General features: G+C 40.7%; 1 protein-coding gene across 1 annotated transcript in view; it reads left to right on the plus strand.

Annotated features, from left to right (window-relative positions):
- Positions 1 to 804: 804 nt before the first annotated feature.
- The window catches only part of LOC124545711 (cytochrome P450 6j1-like), a 97471-nt gene continuing 80832 nt past the window's right edge, over positions 805 to 17443 (plus strand). Inside the window, exon 1 of the mRNA XM_047124655.1 lies at positions 805 to 1193. Coding sequence (XP_046980611.1) covers positions 805 to 1193 — 389 coding nt within the window. The remainder of the gene's footprint in view (positions 1194 to 17443) is intronic.

Genomic DNA, 17443 nt, shown 5'->3' on the forward strand with positions numbered 1-17443 from the left:
TTTTTTCTCTGGTAACCCCACTGTGAAGCTATTTTGGACCCACAACTATTGCTTTACCTTGAGAACTTGTAAAAACGCTGCAGGGTTACATTAAAATTTACAAACCTTTCAAAATATAACTTTTACAAAATCCCTTCAAACGAATAAGCTGGATTTAATATCAATACACAAAGTTATCAATTAACATTTTGCTGTTATAACCAGGTACGTGCTGCTGCCAGCTCTTGCATCTACTTGTGTCATAAATTGTATTTGCAATAAGTTAAGCAATAATCCATTTACGGAAACCCAGTCAGTTACGTTTCGAAAATTGTTGACTTTTCTACTGTTGGTGCATCTCTGACGTTCTCAGTTACAATGCTTATATTATCAACAGATACATCTATGTTTGCATTACTAATGTGCCATGGGTATTACAAATGTCGTAGTAAAAATAATATTGGACCCATTATTGAACCCTGTGGCATACCACTAGAATTTTTTCCTCTCCATCAGAAGATGATTACTTATCGAAACTGATTTAACTACTTAACATAACGCTCTGCATTATGTTAGTTAATTATGATGTTGTTACTTGTCACCAATACCTGTAAAATTTACGTTTCTCTGTAATATTATTTCGAAGAATGGTCAGATGTCTAACATTTAATGGAATCCATATAATTAATGTATTATATGTTGTATATTATTATATGTCCCTTAATTACAATGATAATCTTTGACTTAAAAAATTATTTGATGACTTCTCAAAGTCGAAAGATATTCATTAGTCTCGGGTCTGTTGCACAGGGAGAAGCGAGAAGAATGGCTGTTGTGACGTGGTGCTGGATGGTGGCAGCTCTCGTGGTGCTAGTGGGGCTGCTCTGCCGGTACATGATGCGGAACTTCAACTTTTGGAAGGATCGAGGGGTGCCCTATATGAGGCCGTGGCCATTCGTCGGCAATATGGGCACTGTGGTGGCTTGCAAAGAACACCTTGCAGACGTTGTCTTCCGGTGTTATCGACAGGCAGGAGATGTGCCCTTCAAAGGCATGTTCGCCTTTGACCAACCTTTCTTGATGGTCAAGGACCCAGAACTCGTGGGTCGTATCTTCGTTGCAGACTTCGGCACGTTCCACACTCGCAATTTCGAGGTCAACAGTGAGACTGATACTGTTTTCGCCAATTCGATTTTCGGTGCACAGGGTCGGAAGTAAGTGTTGTTAGTACACTATATCTGTACTATATTAGTATAGCTCTACTACTATTTTAGCGCAATGAGTAATAGACTAATCGTTTCGTTCGGTTGCAGGTATCATACACTTTGTTGTTGTTGTTGTTAAAAAATGTGTCCTGTCAATCAGTCATGGAAGTTTTCCACCTCAACTGCTTTTGACGAGCATTCATTTTATTGTCTCATGATGTAATAAAGTGAATACTCGTCAACATGTCGATGCTGGAAAACTTCAGAACGTCTTTAAACTCTAAATTTTGTTTGCATTCTTCCAGGTCTTTTGTGTGGAAAATTCAGTCTCCTGTTTGATCATTTGTGTGAAAAACACATCCGGAAAGTTAACTAGTACGTTCCGACATAAATTGCAACATTTGTTGTTACAGAGTTTTCGCTTACCCATTATTACAGTCAACTGCAGTGGCAAACATACGAAGAACCGAAAAATGCCATGTGAAGGATGTAGAAATTATTTAATAACTTTTTACTCATTCTTTGTAACGGTTGATAGCTATTACTGGACTATTATTTTTAGCATTCTGTCTGAAGATGATTTGTGAATATATCTTTCCACTACGCCCTATCTCCCGGTTCTCTCTTCGTCACCTGTTGTTGCTTTCTTTTTCTCAAACTGTCTAGTAACAGGATTTTTTTTCGGGTGGTCTACAGGTTCATAACACACACACACACACACACACACACACACACACACATACACATAGAAGCTGAACAACATTGTCAGTCAGATTAGTTCTCTCGTCTTTCGGCGATCAATCAACCGTCGTTAATATGTTCCCGGGTAGCCACTAGCAACTTCACACACTGTTGCGGAAATTGAAAAAAAAAAAAAACCCTCACCTCAATACAGTGTTGGATCCTCTGAAAAGGAGCACCAGTGTCCCTATCGAGCCTCACAGAAGCAATGTTACCAAATCACCCGTACTGTGTGTGGAACCACAGTCAGAATTAGCCACATCTACCCTCCGTCGAGCCCATACGCCCATATGTTCTCAGTGACCTCTCTGTCGGAGCCGTCATACATTGAAACACTCCTTTTGGCCATATTTTCCTCAACGCATTTGTATCCACATCCACACCCATACTCGGCAAACCACTGTGAAATGCGTAGCAGACAGCAGTTCCCACTGTTGCAGTTATTATAGCTACATCCTTTTCCATTCATTTCGTTGGCGGGAGAAGAATGCCTAAACGTCTCTGTTCACTTTATTAAATCTTATTTCCGTGGTTTCTATGGGAACGATACGCGGGGAGCTGTGGTATATTTCTATATCCATCACTTAATGTTGGTCCTTGAAACTTTGTTAGCAGGCTTTCACGGGTTAATTTGCGTCTACCTTCAAACTTTTACCAGTTGAGTTTTCTTAACATTTCTGTGATGCTCTCTTAGTTCTCTCTCTAAAACATCCCGTGTTACTTCCCACACACTTGAGCAATACTCTAGGATGGGTCGCAAAAGTGTTTTGTACGCAATTTCCTCTGCAAACTGATAACATTTCTCTAGTATTCGAGCAATAAAACGAATTCTTCCATTTGCTTTACGTACGATCGAGTCTATGTGATAGTTCCATTTCGTATCTCTCTAAACTGCTACAATCTGCTATATGTACGACTTTATAAATTCCAGGTGTGACACACTGATAGTGTAGTTACAGTGACAGTCACGTTTTTTTTTTCGTTCGGCGAAGTGCACAATTTTACACTTATGAACGTTTAAACTAAAATTACAATCTTTGCACCACTTTGAAATCTTAGCACAATTTGACAGAACATTTGTGCAGCTTTTCCCAAACTATTCTTTTCTATACACAATTGCATAATCTACGAAATGTCAGAGGTTATTATTAATATTGTCGCAAGATCATTAATACATAACATAAACAAGAAAAGTCCCAACACACAGCCTTGAGGCACGCCTGAAGTTACTTCATCTGTCGATGACTACCGTAGGATAACATGCTGCGTCCTCCCTATTAAGAAATCCTTATCCAGTCACAAATTTCGCTTGATACCGCATTCGATTGTACTTTGTATAATAAGAGTAGGTACTTTACCGACTCAAATGCTTTTCGGAAGGCAAGAAATACTACATCAACCTGACTGCTTTGATCCATGGTTTTGTGGATGTCATGTGAGAAATTCGCGAGTTGAGTTTCATATAATCGATGTTTTCGGAATCCATGTTGTCTGGCATCGAGGAGGTCATTCTGATCGAGATACCGCATTATGTTAGAGCTCATAATATGCTCTAAGATTCTACAACCAGTGGAGGTCAATAATATTGTATGGTAGTTTATGTATCATTTCTGTTCACGCTTCTTGTAGATGGATGTGACATGTACTTTCCTTCAGCCACTGGACACGATTTTCTATTCAATGTCTACTATGATTAAAAGTTAACTCGGACGCATATTGCATGTACAATCTGACACATGGAAACAGGGTGTGGAACGGATGTTGCTTAAACTTCTCATTGATGCCTGTGTCACGAGTGACGTAGGACAGTAAAGGCCATTTAAAGATAATCGTCGTTTGGTCTTGCCAGAGGCTTGCATATTTCTGACTCATTATTACGTCAGAGTGCCTCTGAGCTGGTGGTATTTGACTATTCTAGAACAAGGTGAACGACACTACGTTAAGAAAAAACTAATACTACAATCCATTGTTTCCAAGTTTCTCAGGCTAACCGGGAAGGGTTCAAATAGTAGCACTACATAACTAAGTCCATAAATCTAAGCTGATTCTCCGTCTGACACTCACCTTCTCACTCCAATTTACTTTCTGCGATAAGTACTTTTAGCGATCAGACGCCTCAAGTATTTAAATTGGTCAACACTTCTTAAAGCCTATATTTACATTACAATCTTGCCGGCCCGAGTGACCGAGCCGTTCTAGGCGCTACCGTCTGGAACCGCGTGACCACTACAGTCGCAGGTTCGAATCCTGCCTCGGGCATGGATGTGTGTGATGCCCTTAGGTTAGTTAGGTTTAAGTAGTTCTCAGTTTCTAGGAGACTGATGACCTCAGAAGTTAAGTCCCGTAGTTCTCAGTGCCATACATTACAATCTGTTGTTGTATTTTACTCTTCTATATTGTAACTATTTTACCGTGACTGTACCCTTATATGCATTGTACAAAAGTCACGGGATACATCGTAATATCGTGCGGACCTCCTTTTGCATGGCATTGTGCAGCAACTCGACGTAGCAGGGACTCAACAAGTCAATGGGAGTCCCCTGCAGAAATATAGAGCCATACTGCCTCTATGATGTCCATAATTGCCAAAGTGTTGCCAGTGCAGGATTTTGTGTTCAAACTGACCACTCGATTATATCCCATAAACGTTCGATGGGATTTCTGTCAGGTTGTAACCTCCCAACAGATAAATTGTTTCTGTAACCTCGGAATAAAAATGTGACTAGCCTCTCGATAAAATTGTGACTCATATGTAACCTTTCAATAATTAACTGACTGTGAATCTAATCTGGTAAATCTGCTGCGTCATGGTCCTGAAAGATCATTCTGAACAAAGTAAAAATTGTTAGCTCAATGAAGTCGCCGGATAACGCGTATACATCTGCTCCTATAAGAAATTTTTCTGTCACAGCCCAGTGCAATGCTGGCCACTAGATTTTGTTATGTACGAGGGTCGGTCAAAAAGTAATGCCTCCCATTTTTTTTCTACTTAAAGAAATTAAGTTAAGTGAAAAATTTGAATTTGGCGCCATTCCTCAAACCTTCTTCTGCAATCCACTGCAGTAGTAACTTTCTGTGTCAACAGGTGGCAGCACAGCAGAAGTTTGTAAGATGGCCGACATCGATGTTCGTTTGAGACAGCGTTGTGTGATTGAATTCTTGAATGCAGAAGGTGAAACGCCCATACGCATTCATGAAAGACTGAAGAAGGTGTATGGTGTTGTGACAGTGGATGTCAGCACTGTTAGACGATGGGTTCGTCGTTGTAAGGAAGCTGAAGGGCAAACACCGTTGACTGACGAAAAGCGGAGCGGCAGGCCGGTGAGTGCAGTGACTCCACACAACATTCAGCAAGTTGATGACATTATTCGTGGTGACCGTCGGGTGACTGCAGATGAAGTGTGTCACATTATTTCTCTTAGTAAAGGCAGTGTGATCACGATTATTAAACAATTGGGATACTCAAAAGTTTGTGCACGGTGGGTTCCAAGAATGTTAACCGATCAGAATAAAGAGGCAAGGAAAACAATAGCCTCCCAACGCTTGCAGCGCTTCCGTTTGGAGGGAGATGAGTTTCTGAAAAAAATTGTGACCGGGGACGAAACATGGGTGCATTTTTTTGAACCCGAATCAAAGAGGCAGTCAATGGTGTGGCGTCACACAAGCTCGCCGAGGAAGAAAAAATTCAAAACTGTGCGATCGGCAGGGAAAGTTATGGCAACAGTTTTCTGGGATACAGAGGGTGTGATTCTGGTTGATTTTTTGGAGCAGGGATGCACAATAAATTCTGTTCAATACGTCACAACCCTCAACAAACTTAAAGCACGTCTTCAGCGAGTTCGCCCAACAAAATCAATGGCAGATGTTCTTCTTTTGCATGACAATGCAAGACCACACACCAGTCGTCACACCTCTGACGAGATTGTCAAAATTGGATGGGAAGTTTTGCCTCATCCCCCATACAGCCCTGACCTGGCACCATCAGACTTCCATCTGTTCGGGCCACTAAAAGAAGCTCATCGTGGGATTCATTTTGAAGATGAGGAGGCCGTCAAAACATCCGTGCGTCAATGGCTTAGGAAGCAGAGCTGTGATTTTTACCGTGCTGGGATACATGCCCTTGTTCAAAGATGGACCAAAACTGTAGAGATGGGCGGAGATTACATTGAAAAATGACAAAATGATCCTCAATGTTGTGGTTTTCAACCTATGTAATTGCATTTAAATTTCCTGACAATTAAACGTAGAAAAAAAAATAGGAGGCATTACTTTTTGACTGACCCTCGTATAAAAAGAAACAACTGATTTTCTCTTTACGATAATAGGGATGGCCATGGATAGGAGAAATTAGTAAAATATTTTAATTCAGATGAATGATTGTCAAAAGTTATCTTTATAAGAAAGATTATTGTTAAAAGATTTTTAAAAACATTTACATGGGACTTGATATAACAATAGTACAAAATCAGTTGTTAAAAATTACATATGCGCACGGCTGCTTTTATCTTATACTACATCTATCAGGCACCGCCATCGCTCTCCACGACCGGCCCAACCACCCGACTGCCAGCTACTTTTCTACTACTACTGCTGACATTGCTCTCTGGTCTGCGATTCTGTTGTAGCTTACATATAGCACACACCACGCGAGCATTCCATCGAAGTTACATCTGGTCGAGTGCGCTAGCAATAAATTCATTATTCATGGATTTCTTACATGGTGATCTCGATGGCCAAATCATTCTCTCAAACTGTCCAGAATATTCTGCGAACAACTGTGGGCTGATGACATGGCGCATTGTCATCCATAAAAAATTCCATCTTTGTTTGGGAGCATGAAGTCCACGAATGGCCACAAACGGTCTCCAAGTAGCCCAAAATACTAGAGGCTGAAAATATCGCTTAAGTTGTAAATTTTCTTTATTATCACGAGCAGTTTCGGCCTCTCATAGGCCCATCCTCATGTGTCGCAACTGTGCTGTAGTCCCCGAGCGCATAGGTAGCACACCGCGCCTAGCACACGTTCACCGTGGCGCTCGGAGGCCACAGCACAGATGCGATACCTGAGGATGGGCTTTCATAAGCCGGTCGTGATAATAAAGGAAATTTACAACTGAAGCGGTATTTTCAACCCCGGTGTAAAGCTTAGTTGCGGATGTTCTTCCAACAGGATTGTTTGTAGCCCAAAATAAAAATTTCCGTAGGACCAAGTTCATTCTCTGTAAATCAGCCCACCAGCTAACACAGTGCCTTGTTGACAACTTGGATTGATGGCTTCGTGTGGTCTGTGCCACACTCTCTCTACCATCATCTCTTATCAACAGAAATCGGTGCTCATCTCGCTAGGCCACGGTTTTCCAGTCGCCTAGCGACTAACTGATGTGACCACGAGCGCAGGAGAGGGTCTGCAGGTGATGTTACGCTGTTAGAAAAAGCACCCGCGTCGGTCGTCTGCGGCAAAAGACAACTAACGCCAAATTTCGTACCGAGCGAGGTGGCGCAGTGGTTCTACACTGGACTCGCATTCGGGAGGACGACGGTTCAATCCCGCGTCCGGCCATCCTGATTTAGGTTTTCCGTGATTTCCCTAAATCGCTTCAGGCAAATGCCGGAATGGTTCCTTTCAAAGGGCACGGCCGACTTCCTTGCCTGTCCTTCCCTAATCCGATAAGACCGATGACCTCGCTGTCTGGTCTTCCCCAAAACAACCAACCAACCAACCAAATTTCGTCGCACTGTCCTAACGGATACGTTTGTCGTACGTCCCACAATGATGTCTGCGGTTATATCACGCAGTATTGCTTGTTTGTCAGCTCTGACAAGTCTACGCAAACGCCACTGCTCTCGGTTTTTAAGTGAAGGCTGTCTGCCGCCGTGGTGTTCGTGGTGAGAAGTAATATCTGAAATTTGGTATTCTCTGCAAACTCTTGACACTGTGGACCTCGGAATATTGAATTCCCTGATTTCCGAAACGGAATTTCGCATGCGTCCAGCTCTATCTACCATTTCGCTTTCAAAGCTTTGTCACTTCCCGTTGGGCGGCGAAAATCATGTCAGAAAGTTTTTCACATGTAACACTTGGGTAAAAATGACAACTCTGCCAATACACTGCCCTTTTATTCCTTGTGTAGTGATACCACATGTCTGTGTATGTGCATATAGCTGTCCCATGACTTTGTCACATCAGTGTATATTGAACATACTTGCTGCTCCCTCTGTTCACCCCACCTTGCCACCTCTATCCGTCTACCTTCTCCTCTCCACTCTCTGGCCCTTGATCTCCTCCTCCCCACCCCTCTTTCCATCTCATCCTCCCCCTCTTCTTTCTCCACTTGACTGCCCATCTACGCCTTCCACCTGCCTCATGCATCTCCTCCTCCTTTTCCCCTTTTTCTATCCATTTTCCCTTCCCCCTCGATCTGTCCATCCCCTCCATGCTCCTCAACCTGTCCCCAGCCATGCTCATTGGTACATGCAGCCCTGCAATGAAATTAATAAAGTAGGCGGATACTATCCCCACAACAGGACAAGCTACACATCACCGCTCAAAAATCGTTTATTTGTCGATGACATACAGGGCACAGTGCAAAGCATGTCGATATTACTTCAAAACAATGTGACTGTCATGTAAGGCAGTCTACATGTTGGAGACCAGAAAACAGTTTCCTCCTCAAGATGGGTAGGCTTCATAGCAAAACAGGTTAATTCGGGAGGCTGACACCGTTTCCACATAACATTCCTGTCAAGCAGGGCAGCTTGTATACCTGGGGCTGAAGAAAAACGTTATTGCCCATGTCTCCGCTCCTATTGGAGCTAAGAAATTAGAAACCCCACAGTGCTGCTACTCATGCAGACTGCTGTTGCTGTGCCAAATTTGAGTGAAATCGAACCAGGGGTTTGGGAAGAGATCCCAGACATATACTCATACACTCTGCATTGTACACTCAAAGACAAAAAACAAAACACGCGCCATATGAATTATCCGAAAGTGATGGAAATCGGTAGATATGATGTACATATACAGAAGAAAAAGTGATTAAAACTTCTGAATAACTGGATTATTTATTCATGAGAGAGAGTCACAAATTAAGGGGTCAATAACATGTTGGTCCACCTCTGGCTCTTATGCAAGCAGTTATTCAGCTTGACATTGAATGACAGTGGCTGGATTCCTCCTAAGAGATGTTGCACCACATTCTGTCCAATTGGTGCATTAGATCATCAAAATTCTGAGCTGGTCGTAGGACTCTGCCCATAAGGCCCAAACGTTCTCAGTTGCTGGATCTCTCCCGAATTGAGAATGTTTGGAGCATTATGGCAGAGCCCTACGACCTGTTCGTGATTTTGACGATATAACACGTCAGTTGGACAGAATTTGGCAGAAAGTCCCTCAGGAGAGCGTCCAACAACTCAGTCAATGAAAGCCAAATAACTGCTTGCATAAGTATTGGAGGCAGAGCAACCAGTTATTTACTTGCTAAATTTCTGTCCCATTTGTATAATTCTTTTGTGGTGTATATAAGAGACTAATTTTCAGTTGTCTAAATTCACTGCACGTAAGATTTCATTCTGCTCCCATCTAACTATGTTCAACGAGTTTTATTCTTGCATTTTAAGGAGCGAAAGGCGTTAGTCCAAATAACAGGCTCGATGACTTTCCATACGAATTTAAAATCTCTTGTGCTTTCTGAGGCAACACTTTTCAGTTACGTTCGCCGGACAAATTATTAGTCACTCAAGGGAGACATCACGCTAAATCGGTGAATTACAGCCTCTGGCCTTTATAGTAGCTTCAGTCCGGCGAAGAATAGAGTACAAATGTTTATTTAGTTACATCCAGCTATTATATTTCGTAGTGCTACAAGGCCTACGTTGCAGAGACATATATTGATGCGTTTCACCTGCCGTTAAAAAAATATATTTTGAATAGGAGTAATATTGGGTGACGCAGCACTCCAGTCTTGGTTCTGTAGGATGCTAGAATGTTCGTCAAACCAAGAAAGTATGTGTATGGCCGTGTGAAGACGACTGTTGTCTTCTTGAGGGACGGGAGTGTCCACATCAGACTCACTTACGAAGTTGTAGAAGACAGAACTTGGTCTCGAAGGTGTAGAAGACAGACTTGGTCTCTTAGCAACGTTTGCTCGTAAACTGGTTAAGATTGATCCGCATTCGCTGACAGCAGCTGTTCGTAGCTGATCTGAAACTGACCATTACTGGCTAGGCGTGGCACTTTTTTCTGGTCCCTTTTGGTTTGGATCCATTTAGGACCACAGTTCTTATGCTGTGTTACATGGTGAGTGCTGCCTCATTCCTTGTAGACGGGTTGGAAAGTCTACGCTGATACACAATCAATCATTCACGTTATAGTCAAGTGCACCTCGAAACACTACAGTTCCTTTCATCCCGCCTGTCACATATACAAGCCGACCCATCTTTTGCACTGAAACCATACAACCGTTTGCCACATACAGACTACTTCACTGCCATGACCTACCAGTTCTATTCCATTTATAACGCTCAAAATCTAGCAGAGTGCTCTTTTAAAGGCGTCAGTAATATTTTGACCGCTGAGCTTTACTACTCACGTAGACTGAACAGAAAGGGTGTAACAGGCAAAATCCTAATCACGCTTCTGTTTCTTCGCATGCACTCTGTTTTGTAACAGCCCAGATTTATATTAATTTGTGTCCCATTAGAAATTAGGTATTTCGAAGCTAATTCCATACGAGAATTTTCCTGTCTTTCATCCATTTCAGCTGCGTAATACTTCTTACCACACATATTTGTTTCTTGGCGGTTATATTTATTCAGAGACATTCTCTTCATACCAGCTGCCTTTCCTACACTACTCCGATTCCTGAGATCAAACTCATCTTCTGGTTCTTACGTTCACGTGTATATAGGTCATGGCTATTCCCAGGCAGGAGTATAATGTGATAGTCTTATCCTGTCACCGATCCCCACGATTTCTGCTGGTTCTAGAGAATAATTACAGCAGCACATGATAGTCACTTAAATACTGTTAGTAGGATGAGTCATACTTCTCAGCACTTTCTCTGGGAATTCGTACAGCAGATTTAATGCCTGTAGTCGGCACCAGTATTCTCCTTTCGCTTTTGTCATTTATGGTTTCGTATTACTTCACTAATCAGTGTACCTCAACATTATGTCTTCACCTACCACATATTCCACTTACATTTGAATCTCTCTTAGCCTGTTCTTCCAATTTCCCTTTCTTTGTGGATATCTCATAACTGAAGAGTTCCTTTTTTTTATTCCGTGGAAGTATTGTTCCAGGCAAAGGAATGCTTCGTAATACTATCATTCTCGACATTTGCCCTTAGATATCATCTTCAGTTTCGGTCGTTCTCCATTTTTCCCTGTGTATTACAGTAATTGTCTTATCATCTACTAGGAATTTTTTATTCGTTGTACAGTCTCTTGTATTGTATTCTGCAATTTTAGACTTTCTTAGTTAGTTCCATTTACCTACATGTACTGCTTGTGTTCAAGGTTTTAATACCACTTTATCCCACTTCCCAACATTTCTGTTGAGTATGTGTACTCAGGCTTATTGTTTTTGTGGTAATCCTAAAAAAATTATCAAAAGAATTTCGTAAAAATGTAGCTGTCAACTCACTGTTCATCTGTATCCAAACTTGTATGGATGGACGCATATGTTAAAGTCTAAAAGTGGTGGTGGTTAGTGTTTAACGTCCCGTCGACAACGAGGTCATTAGAGACGGAGCGCAAGCTCGGGTTAGGGAAGGATTGGGAAGGAAATCGGCCGTGCCCTTTCAAAGGAACCATCCCGGCATTTGCCTGAAACGATTTAGGGAAATCACGGAAAACCTAAATCAGGATGGCCGGAGACGGGATTGAACCATCGTCCTCCCGAATGCGAGTCCAGTGTGCTAACCACTGCGCCACCTCGCTCGGTAGTCTAAAAGCAACTCTGCTTCAGAAATGTTGTTAGACAAGAGTAAAATCATATTGATACCAGCAAATATCGTCTGTAATCTGATTTGAATATACCCTGAACTATGTATCAACAGTCATTAAGTAATGTTGTTAGAATGAGCAGCTAGGCGTCATTCGTCTGTCGTTTCTTTTTCTCAGTCTCCATACATTTCATAATTCAGTGCTTATGTTATTGCCCTACGGAACTATTTAAGTTCGCTATACTGTTTAGCTTTCGGTTTTTTTTCTTATGTTACATGTCATGTGTCAAAGTGTGCATAGTGACGACAACGATGTAGAGATATATTGGGAATACCCATCTTTTGGGTTGTTGTTGTTGTTGTTGTTGTCTTCGGTCAGAAAACTTTGATGAAGCTAATACATTTTGTCCAACATTCATCATCTCTGAATAACTCCTTACAACCACACTCATTTGAACCTGCCTCCTATAATCAAACCTAGGTCTCCCACTAAAATTCATCCTCCCCCCCTCCCTTTCCCCTCATACACACCCTTTAATCTGTTACACACATGGACGATTCCTTGGTGGCTCAGGATGTTCTATTAACCGATAGCTTCTGTTAGTCAAGCTAGCCCCAGTTCTATTCGCTACCTCCTCTTTAGCTATTAGATTAACCCATCTAATCTACAGCAGTATTCTGTAGCTCCGCATTTAAAACAGACATATTCTCTTCATGTAAGAACTGCTTTTCGTCCACGTTTCGCTTCCGCACAACTCTACACTCCACACAAAAACCTACAGAAAAGACATCCTACTACTACAATTTATATTCTACGTTCTTCTTCAGAAACGCTTCTTGCTGTTGCCAGTCTGTATTTTATATCCTCTCTAGTTAAACCACCGTCTGTTATTTTGCTGCCCAAATACAACTCATAGCTTAATTGCAGAGTCTCATTTCCTAATCTAATTCCCTCACCATAGCGTAGTTTCATTCTACTGAAGTCCATTACCCTTCGTTTGCTTTTGTTGGTATTTATTTTGTAACCTCCTTTCATGACATTATCCACTCCATTCAATTGCTATGGCATATGTCGTCTCTGACGGAATGGCAATGTCATCAGCCAGCCTTAAACCTTTAATTTCTTTTCCCTGAAGTTGAATTTCCTTTTCAAATTTGGTCTTTGCTTCCTTCAGTGCTTACTCAATGTACAGATTGAAAAACATGAAGAAGAGGCACCAGCCCTGCGTCACTCGCTTCTCAACCACTGCTTCGTTTCCAAGTCCCCGTATTATTATAATTGCAGTTTGATTTTCGTAAAATTTGTCCACTCTTACAGCAGTAGTCTGATTTTTGGGAAAGTTTTAAATAACCTTTCACTGCCTCCATTTGATCTCTGCAAAATTTCAAAGAGAGGATTCTAGTCAACAATGTCAAAAGCTTCACCTAAATCTGCAAATACTATACATGTAGGACTGCCTTTCTTTAATCTGCCTTCTAGTATCAGTCGTAGTGTCAGATTGCCTCGCGTAGTCCTACACTTCTCCTCCCCCAGGCCGGCTTCAGACAGTTTTTCTTTCCTTCTGCAAATAATTCGTGTCAGTATTTTGCAACCACGACTTTTTCAACTGAAGGTTGCAGAGTATTCGCACCTAATAGCACCTGAGTTCTTTGGAATGGGAATTATAACATTTTGCAGAATATCTATATTCAGATTAAGATATTTTTCTGTCAGAACATCAATGTTATCGACACTTTTCCCCGACACATCGGGCTTTTATATATCTATGTAAAGATGTTCGCAAATTCGTGTTATAAACTTCTAGGACTTGTGGAGGGGAGTGAGTACATAAATTTTGAATAGGAACCCACGTTCGGAAACGCACCGTTTCCGTTCCATGGCGGTTCCAGTTCAAATGTTTAACTCATTCGCTTCTATTTGAGGAACTGAATTAGGCTTGACGCAGTACAATTATTAGGTAACCATTCGAGACAAAAAATAATGAAACATTACGTGTTTATATTATTCGAAAACAAAAAAGAACCCAGTACATCTCCAAATCGCTCGCGAGGAGTGAAGTACTGGGAACAGCATGCTGAAACCACATTTCTTAGACATTCAGTGGCACAGCTTCCAAGAACAGGTCCAATACGTTTGGTAGGAAGATAAAGTTTGCAGGACCAATTAGCTTGAATGGAAGGAGGTATGGCCCAATCACATAACCATTCAGAACACATGTCCACACTTTAATAACAAACCGGTGCTGTGAAACGTCCCCTTTAAACAATTTATATATGAGACTGTGCTTATACTGACACACAATATTTTTAGCGCAACGCAATCTGACTATCAAAGATCCCTGCAAAAGAATGGCCCTGACTAACATTAAACTATACCTTTCACAAATCACTTACCTCACAAAAATCTTCGCTGCTCAAGCTACTGCAATACAGCGAGCGCCACTACTGCCAGCTAAATAAAAGATTCAAACTATGGAAGGCACTAACTACTGATAGGGATAGTTAGCAAATGAAAGATATTAATAGAGAACAAACAATGTATTTACCTTAATATCATCACAAGTCATAATATATATATCAGTTCATGACAAATTACAAATCTCCGCCATCTCTCTCCCCACATCCACCACTGCTGGCGGCTCACCTCCAACTGCGCAACGCTACGCGCTGTTCACAGCCAGCTGCCTAACACTACAATGGCGAGTATTACAACAATGCAAAGCAGCCACAGACTGCACACAGCACAGCCAGTGATTTTCATATTGAGCGCTACGTAACATTGCCAATAAGAAAACATAAACAGCCTACTTACATAGAGAAAACATAAACAGCCTACTTACATATGCACACAGCACAGCCAGTGATTTTCATATTGAGCGCTACGTAACATTGCCAATAAGAAAACATAAACAGCCTACTTACATAGAGAAAACATAAACAGCCTACTTACATAGCCCCCATGCTCCCCACAAAAATTTTACAAATTGGGTTGGGCAGTGGCCAATACAGATTTGAAAAAATTTTTCATTATTGCAATAACAAAGATATCAAATGCACACACTTATTGATACAATGTTGGTCAAAAGCTAAAAATTTCTCACAGTCCATAAAGACAGTCCTCATCATTCATCATAATAGTAATTACAGTTTCTCATTAGTAAAAGAAATTGCACACAGAAGTAGTGGATTTCCATACAGTCTTGAAGAAGTAGTGTTGTCCTTCCAACGGAAAGACAGTGCTGACTCTTGACATGCTGACAGGTAATGGGCCACAATGGAGCAAACCCACAGCAGAGTCATTCGAAGTTTTGAAGAATATTGGTAGGTAGGTCATCACAGAGCAGACCCACTGGAGTCCTGGTAGAGATTACGGTATTGGTGGGCCACCAGAGGTGCAGACCCACTGCAGTCCTTGTAGCAAGTGTTGACAGGCCCACTGTAGTCCTGGTAGAGATGACCAGCAGCCATCTGTTGTGATTGTGCAGGTGCACAATCACCAGTGAAGAGTCTTGCAGTTAATATAGCAAGTCCATAACCACCACTTGTGCACTCACAAAGTTTTTTTGGAATTGTCCTTAGAACGAGCAATGCTGTTATCCAGTCCCTTGCTAAATTATCAACACACGTGCAAACACTAACAGTCCCTACTTCTCACATATTGTCCATATACTATGACCAACAGAAACGTGTGCAGTGAAATGTAACTTAATTTGAAGAACTGGTAACAATTACAATTTGGTAACATAAAAATACAATAACAAAGGTACACAATACATCATTAAAAACATAACAATATAGATAACATTTGTAGTAATAGGGGCTTTACAAAAGAATAGAAATAGACATATACGTCAGTGTTACAGGAATTATGACATGAGTACATACATAGAAGATCAGAATAATTATTGAAACATCAACTTCACACATGGGCATTTAAACAGAATGAATAATGTCTAACATCTTTACAAAGTAAATAACATATTATTAATGCCAATTATATTTGAGGATAACAGTATTCCTCATCATAGTGAATGTAGCTTAATATTAAAAGAAGAAAAAATTCTATGAAACTACACAGAGACAGGAAGAAAACAAATACACAAGGGTACACAAACACATACTGGGATAACACAAAAGGAAAGGACAGGGTTCGTTTTCAGTGTAACATTTGGTACTGCAGTCCATCCCAAAACTTCATTCCATAGATCTTTCGTCTTATTTCAACCTTTGCTTCCACCAAAAAAATCTTATCCAAGCATGCTTTCTGTATTCTGTTCATATTTCTTTCAAAATAATTATTTCTGATTGTACAATACTCATTTGGGCCCAAATCCTTTTTATATAACTTCGCAATGCATTCTTTACCTATTCTCCATAGTCAGTTTCTCATATAGTCTACCCCCTCTTAAGCTAACTTAAATCTACTGAGCTCAGATGCTAAACTAAGGGACGAGGCAATGCAGCAGCACATAAAACAATTATTATAAACAGCAATGAAAAAAATGGAAAATTGCAAAGCAAGCTACAGTATAAATTAGCAAAAGTCAAATTCAATAACACTATGCCTGGCAAACAGCAGCAACTTATACCTAAACATGACATAGCGCAAGCAGAAAAAATATTACACTAAAATGGCCATGTCTAATACCTATGTCACATCTTAACATTAGAGTGATGCATCACAATTTATTCTACAAAAGAAATTACCAAGTACTTGAAAAGAAAATTATGAATGCAGTTCCTGTGAAGGTAACTGTCGCTTTGTGCTCCCTCATTTTTTTGAAAAAAATTATTATATACTCGATCTGTAGACAGAAAATATTTATATTAGTACATCTATAAAATTTTATTTTAACCAATGCTGCAGTGCAGCTAGAAACTTGATATTAAACAAAATGTGTAAATAAATACATAAAGCAAGCCATATGGCATTTTTCTTAACTAGCAAGGCAATAGCTGTGAAATGTTTCTCATCGTTTCATTAGGCATTTCAGTAAATATCATAAATTACGAGCTCCACAGTATGCTTTCAACAAGGAGATGTCAGTAGCGCGGACAATGGCCTTCCCTTTCCTTTTTTTTCTACCTGTGCTTCTGACGAGGCACTCACACTAATGGCTTGTTCTCCAGGCGTCTGACACAGCTGGGTGCCCGCGACGCATTACGTGCAGGTGGTCACTTAACTTTCTTACGGAAATATTTACCGCTAAAGTGACAGTCTGATATAAAAATATTTCACAGGTCAAGAATTTGCGTTACAAATCTGTAGAAACAAAATGCTATTGATGTAACAGTGTCCAAAAAAATTTTCGTCTGCATTGTAATACATTCACGCATATACACACACATTTCATAACTCTTAAAGTACGTTTCTTGGTTTCCAACATCCTTTTCATAAATCAGAGTCCCTAACCACTATTCATTATTCCTTACCTTATTATACATATACATATTCGTCGACACTTCTTCAATATTTCATCCTGAGAAACATGTAGCATAATCAAATTCCTCATATACGGTATCATCATCTTATTGATCATAAACATACCTCAACAGCATAATACACATCGTCGT

This window comes from Schistocerca americana, chromosome 8 (genome assembly GCF_021461395.2).
Source record: "Schistocerca americana isolate TAMUIC-IGC-003095 chromosome 8, iqSchAmer2.1, whole genome shotgun sequence".
In the NCBI taxonomy this organism is placed as follows: Eukaryota; Metazoa; Arthropoda; class Insecta; order Orthoptera; family Acrididae; genus Schistocerca; species Schistocerca americana.